Genomic DNA, 16,320 nt, shown 5'->3' with positions numbered 1-16,320 from the left:
ATCGTATAGCTATACGATTATTCCTGCGGCTCGTTTTGTTGTTATAGTTATATTTATAGTTGACAATTGGTAACTAGAAAAAGCGAGCCGTAAGGCTCGAATAATCGTATCGAAAATTGTCAATCTTTGTGTACAAGCTGAGTGTCAATTAAGGAGAATTTACTGTACATATTTTTCCGAGAAGTTGGCAGTGCATCTGTCATACGCGCTACGATAAAGCGTCTAAAACAGAATCGAACGCCATATTTTAGTAGATTAGTGGAAAAAAAGCTTGGATCTTAATGTCTATGTGAGATTCGGACACAATAAAAATTGTTTAATGTTTAGAAGTCGTTATACAGAAACGTTTCTTCAGTTTCCTATCTATTCCATGTCTAGTAAAGACATCTTTCAAAAGAAGAGAAAACGTGTGATGAATTATGGAAGTAAGGTTAATCGTTGTACGATTCCTTTTCACGAAATTAGAATAGTTCAAATGTGGTAGATTTTCCAAAAATCGTCGTAAATCGTCACTTACGTGATCCACTGTGCCTTTTTCAATGAAACGGTGAACCTCGGAGGAGATTCCGTTCGTCTTACAATAAACGAACCACGCTAACACATATTTAGCAGTCGGTGTTTATAACGCTAACCGTACCGGTCGTAAGAAGTGTCTCATCCATGTTGCTTTATTTCGATCTTTCCTAATTTTTATATTAATACCTGTCCGGATGAATAAATTTATTTAACGGTTTTGCGGAGACAGCGTCGTTAGAATTTCAATAACTGTAAGATAGGAATTGTCGAACCGGTCGTTTGACCGGTTATGGTGCGGTTAGTGTTAAGATCTCCATTCGCGAGTCCGCCTGGACGTTGCCGCGGGAGAGGTTAGAGTTTAGGAATTGAGTTTCGGCCGCAAAAAGTCGCTCAGCAGAGCAGCGTGCTCGGCGATTACCTCCCTCGAACGGCGAAGGTGACCCAGAAGGTGGGAAGATTAAAGTGTCCTTGCCCCTCTTGGGCAGTCTCCGCCGTCCAGACTATACCAGAAAGAATCTGCTCCGCTCGTGGACGGAAGGGGGAAGAAGAGCGGCAAGAAGACCGGAGCGTGTCGCCGAGCGATTCCACGCGATAACGTCGTTCCGGTTCTCGAAACCGGCGTGCTGGTTCGCGCGTGAAAGAACACGTTTGCGGGACGGCAATAAAATATTAGGCTGCGGGCCGGCTGTATACGAGGCGCAGCAATCCTTCCTAGAAAATTAAATGCGATGTTTTGCTCAATCGCGGCGTCCCGTCGCGTTTTCTCACGGGCCGCTGTCGCGTGAGCTTTAAATAGGTCGGCCGGCTACGCGTATCTTGCACAATGCAAGGTATTCCGGGGAATTGATGGGTCGGGATAGGCTCAAAAAACGATGAAAAATTAGCTACTATACGCCAGGCTTAATGGCAGTCATGCTGAGCCTCGAGGGACACCGTTTTCTGTGATATACCGTACGGCTATTGTAAGACACGATGGAAATATTACGTATTATTGGCGTCATTAGTCTTTTCAAATGTCCATTCGCGGGGATTATGACTGATATTTGCAGCTGCGGCTGCGAGTCAAAATCGAAGATAGATTGTCCTTTCTATATATGAGCTGTTTATTTTGAAAGTGGCATAAGTCACTTTGTTTTTAAGTCGATATATTTAAGGGTTTGCGTTTTAACACGTTTCAAAATATGGATGCTAACTTTCGAGAAGATTTACTTGTATTTGTTATCTCAGGATACTGATCTTTTTCTCAGTATAAATAATTTCGTATAAACATTAAAAAATCGTCACTTTTCATTACGGTAAAGTGACTTAAGCCACTTTCAAAATAAACAGTTTAGAAAAATGACTGACATATATTAATTTTGTCCGACGTATTTTACTGAAGTGATGTTTTGAAAGGACAGTGATTTACTAAAATTGTTGAATAAATTACATATATAATAATAATTTATACCATGAACATATTTAATATAAAGGTTTGATTTAAGTATCTTTTATTTTAATATTCATAAAATACAAAAATAATTAGTACATTTTGAAACATAAGTATAAGTAATTTATATGAAAATACATCGGTTCAATTTAATTTTCGTCATCAATAGGAGTGATTAAGTCCTCGGAAATCGTGTTTTGTTTCAAATTTTTAAAATAACTGTGGTATATTGGGGGTATATAATTAAGCAAGTCCATCATGTCTTTGTATTTTGCTAAAGAAACAGGACGAGATCCAGCGTATAACGGATCCATTTCTATTTGTGAATAACGCCTAGGTCTTCCCCTTTTTGGTAACAAATCCAAAGTTAGAAATTCATCTTTTTCATCTAAAGTTAGTTTATAAAACATTTTATAGCCATCTGCTGGCGGGTCTGGAAGTAGCCGCCACATCATTATAATATAATTTACAAAACTGCACTATTCTTTCGCACTTATAAAAATAAGTCCAGTGATCGCAACTTTTTTAAAAATACTGAAAATAATTCAAAACAATACTTCACACACACTTATCACACGTTTCTATTTCTTTTACACTAAGCCCCGCAATTAATTTCCTGAGTACAGCGACTTACGCCACTTTCAAAATAAACATGTTTGTTATACCGTTAATTAGCAAAACTTCTCTCGAACAAATCTCAATAGTTCTCAACTTATTGACTGCAAATTTTTTAAAAATGAAAAGATACCGTTCAATTGTAATTAGTGTTACCATTAACTTGATTTTTTTGAAAAAGTGACTTATGCCACTTTCAAGATATACGGCTCAAATATCAAGGCTTCGATCATTGATCTAACCAGAGATCTCAAAGCTCAAGCAAAAATGTCCAGCATCGTCCTAATTAAACGTAATCCAATCCAGCAAAAAGCAAGGTCTAACTAAAAGTATAAACTACTTTAAATTCTATCACAAAAATAAAAGTAAGTCATGGTACGTTTTGCAAAAATAAAAGTAAGTCATGCTATGTTTTTAATTATTTTATCATGTCAACAAATTACAGTTCTTGAAAATAATTTTGTAGCCATTGTCTAGTAAACTAATCCTTCTAACATCCCCAAAAACATATAGATCGCTTTGCCTAATCAAAAATTATATGCCAGTACTTTTTTTACCCACTGTACACATTCCGACGACGAATATCACAATTAATTCACACAGCAATAACAGTCGAGCAGAGTTCGAACACTTAAAATAGCAGAGTCCTTCTCTGAAGGTGGAACATTTCCTACCCACCTTTCACGTCTATGGAGTTCACTCGTTCGTTAAAGCGAACAATATTTGCCTTTCGTGGCGCTCATTACCTCGGCTCGAGGTTGGTTAATGTAAGTTAACTAGGAAAGTGGAGATTAGCTCTGAGTGAATCGTGGGAGAGTAGTCTCTTCTTGCCACTTTCTGGCAGACACGTCGAAAGCTTTGGCAAAAGGAGTTTGAAATCCCTAAAGACACATTCGCCTAAGATCCCTGGATGGCTTAGTCCTATGGCTTCGGTCTACTGTTGCAAATAATTTCATTCATTGGACAGGTGAAATTCGTTTCACTGTACCTTATTAAAATATATTTTAATTTAAAGCACATGCCCCAAGCATTGGCATTATTGTTGCGAAATACAGTATTCTCTCCCTAAAAGGCACGGGGTCGGAATTGTAACCGACAGGTATGAGAATAGTAAGACACGATTCTTCGAGCCTCACGGGTCGCCTTTATAGTTGCCGACAACTCGTGAGAGTGAGAGTAAAAGAGAGAGAGAGAGAGAGAGAGAGAGAGAGAGAAGGAGAAACGAAACTTACAGGACGAACGAAACTACCTGGAAAGGCAGCGGCCAGCATGACGGTGTACATTACTATGAATACATTGTAATACTGGAATATAAACGATGGCTTCACTTTTTTATTTCTAATTTTTTATAAATGAAAGTTTTTTTAATATATCGGTCAGATCTTTCCAATTAAAATGAGTCCAAACACGATATGCTTTAGACCATATTTATGCATTATACGTGGCAAGTAACTTATTTTATTTACGAAACAAGCATTAGAAAAACTGATTCTTAACTACGTATGAAATATTAAAGGCAATGCCAAAGAAGGTATGTACATATATCATTCGAAAGAAAATATCAGTGGAGTTATGCTATTCAAGCCTATATTTGACTGACATTTGGAGAAGAGATGCCTCAATTCGACGACATTCGGGAGATAGATTACCTCTATTTGATGACATTTGGAGGATAGATGTCACGATACGACGGTCACGTACCCGGTACAGTAAATTCTCCCCAATAGTCTTTCAACTTGTGAACAAAAATGGACAATTTGGAAAGAGAAGATACGATTATTCGAGGCATGCGCCTCGTTTTTATAGTTGCCGATTGTCAACAGCTATTATACAGGTTGAGGCATTTTAAACAGGTCACCTGAATAACTCGCTTCTTTTTAAAGATAGGAGAAAATGCATTAGACCAAACTTCCTTGGTATCGGGGGCTCATAATCTGGTATTACCAATTTTTCTGTAGGTGGAGGCGTCAAGGAGATATGAAGGTCAATTCTGTATTTAAAATGGAACAGTAAGTTTTTTTACTTACATTCTGATAGAGTGTTTCGAGGCGAATACAATGAACTATTATGAAGGTCATTCAAGGTCACCCAAAGTGACACAGAAAAGCAAAGCTAAAATACAGTAAAATGGCAAATAATCACACGAATTTGTTTATAAATCTAATCAAAAAATAATGTCATCTATTTACTTGCGTGCAATTTTTATTGTCATAATGTAAAAGCTAAGATCAAGTCCAATGCAACGACCACAACGCTATGACCATATGACATTTAGTACGAAAGGTCCAGAAATATTTACGACATTTCTAATCCTTTGCTGAAATGTATAAATCTCTAAATTTTTCTTCAAACTATTTTCTAAAACAGATAATTTAAAATTACCAATAATGTTTGAGGATACAGATAAGCGTACAATGTGATTGAATATTTGTTTATCTTTTGTGACCCGTGTCACCTAATACAGACACGTGATACACAAGTATTCGAAAAGTACTCTGAGACAATTTATTTTCTCTTGCAGTTGACTTTGGGTGACCTTGAATGACCTTCATAATAGTTCATTGTATTCGTCTCGAAACACTCTATCAGAATGTAAGTAAAGAAAACTTACTGTTCCATTTAAAAAAACAGAATTGACCTTCATATATCCTTGACACCTCCACCTACAGAAAAATTGGTAATACCAGATTATGAGCCCCCCGATACCAAGTAAGTTTGGTCTAATGCATTTTCTCCTATCTTGAAAAACAAGCGAGCTGTTTAAAATGCCCCACCCCGTATAAAAACGATGCCTCGAATAATCTTACCTCCTCTTCCCAAATTGTCCATTTTTGTTTACAAGCTAAAGTACGATTGGAGAGAATTTACTGTACCTACCACGCATACATACGTGTAGTTCCGCTCACACACAAATTCATAACCAAACAGATCATTTTGTGTTGTCTTCTGGGAATTTGCAGCGCGTGCCGCATCATACGCTTGACTAACTCCGAAGAACCTTCGCAATAGCGTAACGAGAAAATCGATAACACACATAGGCGTAACAATAGCACCGCGTCATTCATTGCATAGCAAGATTTTGATATTTAGACGGGATTACATCAAGTCTCTGACGATCATTTCATCGACAATGCCCTCTACCTACATCATTTGACCAACATTGATTTCGCCGACAATTTTAAGCAACTGACATGTTGAAATCATCGAGAATGTTTTCATCGACACTCTCGTTTACTGACTTTACGTTTACCTATCAATATGATAGTCATTCAATACAACTGGCAGGTAAACATAAAGTCCAACGTCGGTGAAATGAGTGTCGATGAAAGCATTGTCGGTGATTTCACTATGTCGGATAAACAATATTTTCGGCGAAATCGTTGTCCGTCAAATGGTGTCGATTAACACGTTGACTGCCACGCGTATTTACAACAAAATCTCCTACAGGCCACCCGTGCCGCTATAGGGAGCGTGCGCTGTTAATTCATATCACAGATGAAACCTGGGTTCATCACTTCATACCTGAGTCGAAGGAATAGCCGAAACGATGGACTGTAAGGGGAGAATCAGCTCTAAAGAAGGCGAAGGCAGTTCCATCTGCTGGCAGGTTACTCATGGCGTCAGTTTTTTGGGATGCGCGTGGAATAATTTTCATTGATTATCTTGAAAAAGGAAAAACAATCAACGGCGAGTATTATGCGAATTTACTGCAGCGTTTGAGTGACAAAATCGAGGAAAAACGGCTGTATTTGGCGAAAATGGAAGTGTCGTTTTACCAAGGCAATGCACCGTTATCATACATCCGTTCACACATCCGTTATCGCGATGGCCAAAATCCAAAATCTCTCTCACGCACCCTATTCGCCGGATTTAACCCCCTCGGATTATTTTCTCTTTCCAAACTTGAAAAAATGGCTCCGTGGTAAAAAATATGCCAATAATGAAGAGGTGGAGTCTGCGATTAACACGTTGACTGCCACGCGTATTTACAACAAAATCTCCTACAGGCCACCCGTGCCGCTATAGGAAGCGTGCGCTGTTAACACATTGCGGACGGGGCTCTGCGCGTTCAACACGCCCTCAAAGACCGCACATTTTCGAACGCTCCAAAAACATGCTTGGCAAGTAACAGGAAGCGGATACGCACATTTCTAATTTGCATTTAGTATTCTTAAACAATACTATATATACATAGTTTATATATCTGTTTATTATATAAGATTTTTTACATTTTAACTATTATTTATTATACAAATTTGAATATTGATTCAGAGTGGCTATAATGACTGATCATTTCTACATACTTGGAATGATTCATTTGTTTCGCTAAAATTACTTAGGAATGCGGGAGGCTTCGTTACCATGGTTACGTAACAGAAATATTTGCGGCTGGTTGCTTGTTGCCGATTAAATAAAAAAAAACATGAAAACGAGATATCTCGTGACCCGTCCGCAACGTTCAATTTGCTAAAAACGAGATATCTCGTGAGCCGTCCGCAATGTGTTAATTCATGTCTGTTTCTGTTCCTGCATGAACAGTTGGAATCTTTGCCGAGTACCGAATGGTATAACTTCAAATCTCTGCCCTTATTTTTTTTCAATAATGAAAAGAGATCGGATTGCCCGGAAGGAGAAGCATAAATAAAATTACATCGTCAGATTCTGATTTGGATACTGATAAATATAATCTTAGTGATAATGAATGTTATGAAGATACTATCGACAAGATTTTACGAGAATTGGTCATGGAAGAAGAAAGAAATGTTGATGATACCGAGGAAGCTACAGTTCAAATAAAAGATACGAAATGGACCGATCAGAGGCACGAGCATATCAGAAAAAGCAAACAACTTTTTGTCCAAGCTGTCCTGATCAACCTCAACTTTGCAGAGAATGTTTTAATGTTATACACTGTTGAGGACTCGTCAGATGGATGACGGAGATCCTCTGAATATTGCACTTGGTGCCGACTACCTCGAAGGACCACCCACTGTAGTGGGACTATTTGTAACGCGCAACCTAACCGTTACGCGTATCTCTCTATGTCTGTACTTTCTGTATTCTGTGCTTTCTGTCTATCTGCTGAGAATGTTCTGTCTGTCTGTACTCTCTGTATGTTCTGAAGTTGTTCTGTCTATACTGTTGAGAATGTTCTGTCTATACTGTTGAGAATGTTCTGTGCTCTAGAGGACCGGAGTCATGTCTCATATCACCTCGGTCCTCCCTACTTCTCTTAACCTAGGGTGGGCGGCAAGGAATTACGGTCCAATCACTGCAATCCCAAATCCAGCGAGACTGCCCCAAAACGGTGGGCCGGGAGTTAGGAGGGAGAGTGACAAAATCTGCTCCTGCGAGACATCCCGCGCTGATGGGCCTACGTGCCCGAACAATGCCAGACCCAACCGTCATTGACTGGACCGTAATCAAGGACCAGGAGACGTTATGACGGTGCCACATGTGCCCGGGAACGGCCCGGGACAGACCCATACCGTCCGGGTACCCAAGCACATGGCCCCTGCCATAAATCCTGGCCACTTGGCCCTAACATACCGCCCACCTTGAACATGCATCGCATGTTCAACTATGTCTATATTTTATAACCCATATAAGTGTAAGCTTATGATATGATTACAATCTACGTATTCTGTGCGAATATTACAATATTTACAATGATCGAGATTTACACTATACATAGTTGCGCTACACCTCGTGTGACATTTCTAAGTGATCTAACGGTATTATACACAATTTTGTCACGGGTCGTTTAATTGTTCCGGTTGACGTTCTGACTGTTGCGACACGAATCACTCCATCTGTACCAGGGTGTACCTGAACGATTCTTCCCATGCTCCACTGTAACGGGGGTAGATTGTCCTCCTTGATGATGACCAAGGAATCCACGGCTAATTTCGACGTGGTGGAATGCTGCCATTTGTGTCGTTGCTGCAACTGTTGTATACATTCCCGCTGCCACCTTTGCCAGAAATGCTGGACCATTTGCTGGATTAGCTGGTATCTGTTAAGTCGAGTGACCTTGATATCTCGTAGGTCATGAGATGGCAGTGTTGTAAGGGCAGTACCAATTAAAAAATGCCCAGGAGTCAAAGGGTTTAGGTCTGTGGGATCTGAGGATAATGGTGAAAGTGGACGTGAATTTAAACAGGATTCTATTTGCGTCAGTAACGTATATAGCTCTTCGAACGTGAGCCTCTGATCTCCTATAACGCGTGTGAGGTGGTATTTAGTAGGCGGATTGCTCGTGTGTACCTTCTACAATGCGCGACATATGCCCTAACGTCTCATATTCTGACATGAATTCTGTATACTGCTGTCTTTTGGTCGTAGTCTATGGGTGCGTTGTATAGTCTTCCGCCCACCCTGAGTAGTCCGCCATTGTCCAGAAATACATTTAGGGACCGTAGCGCACTGGAATTTGGAAGTGCTTGTTGCGTTTGTACTAATCTGATCTCTGTCGAAAATGCCTCCTTTTGCGCAAGTAATTCCAAACGTGTTCTCGCTGCATTGATTTCTATTGTTTGGGGTTAGTTCCTCTATGTCCCAAAACCTCTCTAATTGAGATTGCAGGTCATTGAGTGTGGCTAAACAACACATATTGTTTTGTGGTAATTTCTTATCTGCCCAGGTAGGAGTGCCTCCCAACACCCAACCGAGTTGGGTCTTTTGCAAGAGCAGGTTGGGAGTTGATTTGTGTTGACCGACACATAGCAATGTCCAAAATAGACCTGCTCCAATGATCATATCTATTGGCCGTTGTAAATGGAATTCTGGATCGGCTAGCTCTATGTGACTTGGAATTTCTATTTTTTCTCTATGTATCTGAAAATTGGGCATGTCTGACGTGATGGTTTCTATTGATAGGCATTGTACCGTGTGTTGAGATTTATTATATCGCGAATGAATTGTTAATGTTGCTCTACCTTCTATGGAATTTACTGCCCTTCCTAATCCTGTCACTGTTGAACTTATTGCAGTCGGTTTGATGCCGAGTCGTTGGCAAAATTCCGTGGTTATAAAATTTGCTTGAGATCCCGAATCTAATAATACCCTGCATTTATGTGACTGACCACCCTTGTCCTTGACATAAACTATTGCTGTCGATAATACGGCATGCCCTATTGTATTTGCTACGTTAGCTGTGAGTACTGGGGGTTCTCGCGAATCTGATTCTCCTGTATCCGCGTAGCCTTCTTCTGCGCGTTTGAATTCGGGATTATGTAATAAGGAATGATGCTTCCTTCCACACTGTTTGCAATGACTTCGTGTACACGCCCGTACCCGATGTCCCGATGACAAACAATTGAAGCACAGCCGGGCTTCTTGCACTATCTTTGTTTTTTTATTTAAATCGCTGTTCTTAAATTTGTCACAGTTATATATCGCGTGATTGGCCTTACATGCGGGGCACCCGGCTGAGTTAACTACATGCGAAGCTATGTAGTTGTAACGAGGGGTATTGTTTGTTCCTCGAGGTCGCTGGTCGACCCTGGGTGCAGCTACCTGAACACTGACCGCGATATTTGCTAAATATTTGGAACGTTCTTCTATAAACGCAGAGAATTGACCAAATGTAGGCATTTCCGACTGAGATATTATTCTCTTTTCCCATTCTCTCATGGACACTTGACCTAACTTTCTGGACAATAATGGAACTAACATGGTATCCCAAGTTTCAACCGATTCACCCAAAGACATTAACGCTATTCTATGATTTGTAGCTTCGTCCAGAAATTCCCGCAATGTGATGTCTGATTCCCTTTGAATGGATTTTAAATCAAGTAATGAATTTACATGGTGCCGCTTGAGACTTGTGGAATCTTCATATCGCGACTTGAGTAATTCCCATGCATGTCTGTAATTTGTTCCGGACACGCCTAACGCTTGAATCACACGAGCCGCTACCCCCTTGAGTGAGGTATTTAAATAATGGAACCGTTGTATGTCTGTTAATGAATTATTCTCGTGAATCACTGATGTAAATGTGTCTTTAAATTTCACCCAATCACTGTAATTGCCATCAAAGGAAGGCAGTTGCAGTGTCGGTAATCTAATGTTTATTGCGGTATCTGCAGTCTGCGCGGATATCGGGCTGTTCGTGGTTATCCTACTCTGCTCCGGAGTGGCACGGGCAATGACTATTTCAACTTGATCTATCCGATCAAAATACGCCGTCTCGAATTCTTCGCGCTCGATCGAGTGCGCTGCTTCGGCGTCCGTTCCAGCTACGAGTATTTCGATTCTCGTTTGAACTCTATTAAAATTGTCAAGGAGACATACATTTGCATCTAACCGTTTCTTAAGAGAACCCACCGAAGTCGTGGTCGCGAATTTGCAAATAAATGTCTTAAACCGCGTGAGTGCAGCCTTGACCGTTCCGCGCTCGATCATCAACGGTTTGAGATCTTCCGCCATAGTGATTTACTGACGCAAATGGGACTATAAAGGTACTTATCACTTGGGCTGGGATACTTGGTACTGCTGTCGATGCCTGTTGGCTGCAATGGGATGCTGCGTTGTTCTGCAATGATGTTGAGCTGCTGCGTGATTGTCCTGCTGTGGTGCTGGACTTCTGTGGTGTTGCACTGCTCTGAAGCTATATGCACTGCCTTCTCTGGATGCTGTAGCCTCCGGAAGAAACTTCTCGTCACTGAGCTCCTGAGATTCCTGATTGAAGCCAGGTGTTGGTGCTCTCGTGATACACTGTACTGCGTGGCTGTAGCCTCTGATGATCTGTCACTTCGTCTATGCGTTCTTATATCCGGCTCGAAGGACCAAATGTTGAGGACTCGTCAGATGGATGACGGAGATCCTCTGAATATTGCACTTGGTGCCGACTACCTCGAAGGACCACCCACTGTAGTGGGACTATTTGTAACGCGCAACCTAACCGTTACGCGTATCTCTCTATGTCTGTACTTTCTGTATTCTGTGCTTTCTGTCTATCTGCTGAGAATGTTCTGTCTGTCTGTACTCTCTGTATGTTCTGAAGTTGTTCTGTCTATACTGTTGAGAATGTTCTGTCTATACTGTTGAGAATGTTCTGTGCTCTAGAGGACCGGAGTCATGTCTCATATCACCTCGGTCCTCCCTACTTCTCTTAACCTAGGGTGGGCGGCAAGGAATTACGGTCCAATCACTGCAATCCCAAATCCAGCGAGACTGCCCCAAAACGGTGGGCCGGGAGTTAGGAGGGAGAGTGACAAAATCTGCTCCTGCGAGACATCCCGCGCTGATGGGCCTACGTGCCCGAACAATGCCAGACCCAACCGTCATTGACTGGACCGTAATCAAGGACCAGGAGACGTTATGACGGTGCCACATGTGCCCGGGAACGGCCCGGGACAGACCCATACCGTCCGGGTACCCAAGCACATGGCCCCTGCCATAAATCCTGGCCACTTGGCCCTAACATACACTGCGAATAATTTTTTTAATAAACCATTTTTATGAGAATTCAATAGTTTCATTACCTCCTGTAGAATATTCGTCGAAATATTTTCGGAAATCCTTTGTAAGTAGTCAAATCAGCGTCTCCCGAATTACGGGTGACGTGGCCTGATGAGAACTTTTGCTGTCACCCGAATACGGGTGACGCGGCAGTCAACGTGTTAAAAGGCATTCTTGGTGAAACGATCATGGCTTTTCTCTACATTTTCCTATATTTTTTGCAGCCACGAAAGCGCCGAAGGTATTACAGCGTGCACGATAAAAGAAACACCCTATATGCAGCCGCAAGTCTTCGCCAATATAATGAACATCCCTATGCTCGCTACTAATTTTATACCTTTATAGTCTGGAAAATCATCATGCACCGGGACCGTTCATGATAATGACCATCAATAACCGATTCTTCGGAGAGTGTGTAGGTGGCTCAGGTATGGCCGAGCGATCCAATGCTCCATTGACGTTCGCTGCAGCCTCGTTAGCGCTCTTTAATGTAAATCAATCGGAAAGTAAGGCAGTCTGTGGCGGCATAGAGGATTAATAACCAATTAGACGCGGCTCGGGACCGCGAGCGGTGCTCAACGATTCCACGAGCGCGCTCCGGTCGACATATTAAATTACTCGTTTTTTCTGCTTGTCCAGACATTACCGGCGGCTACTAATTATGCGTGGTCCGTGGGGCAGGAGGAGCAGGGAAAAGCGGATTCACCGCGGAGCGATGCGCGGAGCGGCTGGAGTTAGGTAGATAGCTGTATCAACGGCTGCATCTATCGCGGTGGCCCGTTTTAAAATGCGAGAAACGGCTCAGTAATGGTTGTCTCCGCTGACTCGCGTTTCATTAGATGGTAAACGCTCCTGAAACCCCGGCCTACTGATTGTGTGTTAATTTTACTGCCGGCACAGCCGCATGCGGAACGCTCCCTTTGATTCGCGCACGCGGCTGATCCGTTTACTCGGACTCGGCTACCCGCCGGATGATTCGTTAACCTTTTTCTAATTGTAAACGCGCAGTTCCGAACAACATTGTAGCCAGAAGCGCGCCCCGCGAGCTTCATATCTACGCCAGCACTAAACTTTAACTAGTGTGTATAAGCGCCGGTTTATGTGAGCCAAGCATGATTCTTCTGCATTAACGTCTCCCTCGATTTTAGGGTGCTTTTAGACGGAAGAACGGCGGTTCGTTTAATGTACTTGCTGTGCCTCGCAATATTTCTTTTATGTACCTTGCCGATCCTCTGTGTCAGGTTTACGTGGATACGCATGGTTTGCTTAATTTATAAATATACTTTGCAGCATATTTTCCAGTTACACGTTCATTTTACGTCAGCATTTCGTATTTCTAGAGTCGGATCGTTATGAGTATCAAGGAAACATTTAATGGGGCAATTGTATAATATTGCTTACAAAAATTAGACGCTTTTAACGGACTGCAGACTATTATTTTATGTGTGTATTAACTCTCGTCCGTTCCTCGTTCGTTCTTCGTGTCAATTTGACACAGTTTTCCTATATCTTAATACGTAAGAGTAAAAGCCACGAACTCTCCGGCAAATTTACTCACAAATAACTGAATAATGTAATAAGTTATAATTAATATTATTATAAAATTTACTCACAAATAACTGAATAATTATTTGTGAGCAAATTTGCCCGAGAGTTCGTGGCCTTTATTTGTCTTTTTAAATGCGAAGCACGTGTGCATAATATTGTCGATGATAACAAATTATGCCAATGTTAGAAATCTTTCCCAGATACCCGGATATTTCATAAGATATATGAGATACATGAAACACATGAGGAAATAAAATCGCGAACAAGTGATAATACGACTAAAATCCTAGTCTGATGGTATAAAAATTGAACCGAGGAAATAATATGACAAAACGATATCAGAAAATTATTTTAATTTTAAGATACAGTTTATCTTTTTATAACTATTACTTAAATATTTTAATATACTACATTTCAATTCTGAAATAAAAATATTAATAAATCAACATTTTCTGACAGTGAACTATTGAGTTTTTCTGGTACTATTTTTCCAGCTGTAGAGAAGAAACATTCTGAGCTAACACATATAGCTGGGGTGCTTAAATATACCTTTACCAAATTTGATAATTTTTTATATGCTTTAAAGTTACTTTTTCACCAGAACGTCAGAGATTTAAGCTATGATTTACTTGTGATTCTAACAGATACGTTTCAAGTTCTGAATTTTTCATTGTTTGTAACACTTATTTCTTCGAATATAAAATCTAATGCACTTGAAGTTGTGCGCGATTTTATTTCCACACGTATTTCATGTATGTATCTCGTATGTTTTATGAAATTCCCGGCTACCTGGGCAATTTTTGTCTATACAGGTATCTCATGGGTGTCCGAGTACCCGGATATCTCAAAGGTTCAATTGAAATCATTATGTCATTATCGTCATCATTATGACATCATATGTTGTACGCGATTTTATTTCCACACGTATTTCATGTATGTATCTCGTATGTTTTATGAAATTCACGGCTACCTGGGCAATTTTTGTCTATACAGGTATCTCATGGGTGTCCGAGTACCCGGATATCTCAAAGGTTCAATTGAAATCATTATGTCATCCCTATGTCAAGGTTAGGACACATACCATTTTGCGCTCTGTCTCAGCATTTCTCATATGTTTACATTCTATTGACTCGAAGTGTAACGTAATACCCACGCAGCCATGGAAATATAAGTGTAAAAAATACGTGTGAGCAATACGGAGCACGAGACAATAAAGGTAGACTGTTTCAAATCGGATTTGGGTATAGATCCAAACTAAAGGAACACAGCGAAGGATATAAAGCATTCTAATAATTACTTTACATATTATAAGAATGGCTCATGGTTTAGAAATAAGTTTTAGTGATGAAAATACTAGTGATAATAGTAATTCATTTGTAAGTAATTGAAGATGATGCAGATTATGTGACTATTGAGAATGTAAATAATGAAGTGGAATATGATATTGATATGAGTAGTGAAGAATTTTTAAACCAAGCAGCTCGAGAAATAGCTGCTTAACTAGAGAATTGCTTTTTGTCAAAAGACAAGAAAATATTAAGCTCAAGGGATCCACCACCAACCAAGAAGTTCATTTATGTTGAATTATTTTCCAGATAGTGGAGAACTACTATGAACGTGTGACCCGCATTAAATGGGACATTACCGTTATCTCAAAAATTGTGAATCTTTCTGTAATGAAATTATACATATTTAATAACTATATTATACATGTTTAAGCGCATCTAATTGGAAGCCACTACCAACTGATGCATAACTATGTCAGACAATTAATTTTTTTTATGCTTAAAGGTAATATTTCTTCTTTTTTACCGCAACATTGTATGAAGTATTGTTACTGTTGATTAAGTTTTCATTTATTGAATTCAATCAGGTATTTCGCAAGAATGTTGGCGTATACACTTCCAAGCAAAAAGATAGCATACGCGTGCTATCTTTAATTTCTTGCGAAATAATTATGGTAAAGGAAAAATTTTATAAACTACATATGGGAACGTGCCGAAGAGTTTCTATGTAAGCCCGGGAGAGTCTGACCACTTTTTGAAAAAAGTATCGTATTGCTGTGTTTTTTTTCAGAATTTTATTGTATTACAGTAATATCTAAGTAATTTAACATATACGTAAAGAACATTTCGACAACGCAACACGAATGCCAATATCAATATAAAATACAGAATAATAATACCAATAATAAAAGTTAATGTAACTATTGGGTTGGCAACTAAGTAATTGCCGATTTGTTCAATGAAATAAAAAATTTTTTTTACTTGGAACGAGGTTTAATCTGTAATGTATTTTCCATTTTGTTCGATGACCTTTTGCCATCTCTCTGGCAACTTGAAAATTCCACGCTTGTAGAAAGTCTGATCCTTTTCGGCCAAAAACTGAGTTAAGTGAGACTTTACAGCGTCATCATCGTTAAAAGTTTTACCACGAAGGGAGTTGTCCAGGGATCGAAATAAGTGGTAATCCGATGGCGCGAGATCAGGGCTATATGGTGGGTGTAACATCAATTCCCAACCAATATCCATCAATTTTTGCCGAGTGGACAATGACGTGTGCGGCCTAGCATTGTCCTGGTGGAAAATGACACCTTTACGATTGACCAATTCTGGTCGCTTTTCCTTGACCGCTGCGTTCAATTTGTCCAGTTGCTAACATGCACGGATAATAAAAAATAACATAATAATAATAATAATTTTATAATATAACATTTACGGATATCATAAAAATGGGAGTGAGAGACA

The 16,320-nt window shown here is 40.1% G+C and overlaps 2 protein-coding genes across 2 annotated transcripts; both read right to left on the bottom strand.

The window, feature by feature from the left end:
- Nucleotides 1–3,351: 3,351 nt before the first annotated feature.
- On the bottom strand, nt 3,352–8,846 carry LOC143260698 (uncharacterized). Its single transcript, XM_076527023.1, has 3 exons — nt 8,828–8,846; nt 8,390–8,778; nt 3,352–3,441 (listed from the first exon to the last, which is right to left on the bottom strand). The coding sequence occupies exons 1-3, from the start codon at nt 8,844–8,846 to the stop codon at nt 3,352–3,354; spliced, it is 498 nt and encodes a 165-aa protein (XP_076383138.1).
- Nucleotides 8,178–11,982, bottom strand: LOC143260659 (uncharacterized). Its single transcript, XM_076526861.1, has one exon. The coding sequence runs from the start codon at nt 10,988–10,990 to the stop codon at nt 8,852–8,854; it is 2,139 nt and encodes a 712-aa protein (XP_076382976.1). The 5' UTR covers nt 10,991–11,982; the 3' UTR covers nt 8,178–8,851.
- Between the last annotated feature and the right edge of the window lie 4,338 nt (nt 11,983–16,320).

This window comes from Megalopta genalis, chromosome 16 (assembly GCF_051020955.1).
Source record: "Megalopta genalis isolate 19385.01 chromosome 16, iyMegGena1_principal, whole genome shotgun sequence".
Lineage (NCBI taxonomy): Eukaryota > Metazoa > Arthropoda > Insecta > Hymenoptera > Halictidae > Megalopta > Megalopta genalis.
Note: the sequence above shows the minus strand (reverse complement) of the source record. Positions and strands in the feature narration are given on the sequence as shown.

Excerpts from the sequence above, each read along its gene's own strand:
- LOC143260659 (XM_076526861.1), bottom strand. The coding sequence starts at position 10,990 with ATGGCGGAAGATCTCAAACCGTTGATGATCGAGCGCGGAACGGTCAAG.
- LOC143260698 (XM_076527023.1), bottom strand. Across the intron at positions 3,442-8,389 it reads GCATGGGAAGAATCGTTCAG|GGATTTCAAACTCCTTTTGC; the intron begins GTACACCCTGGT and ends ATGTGTCTTTAG.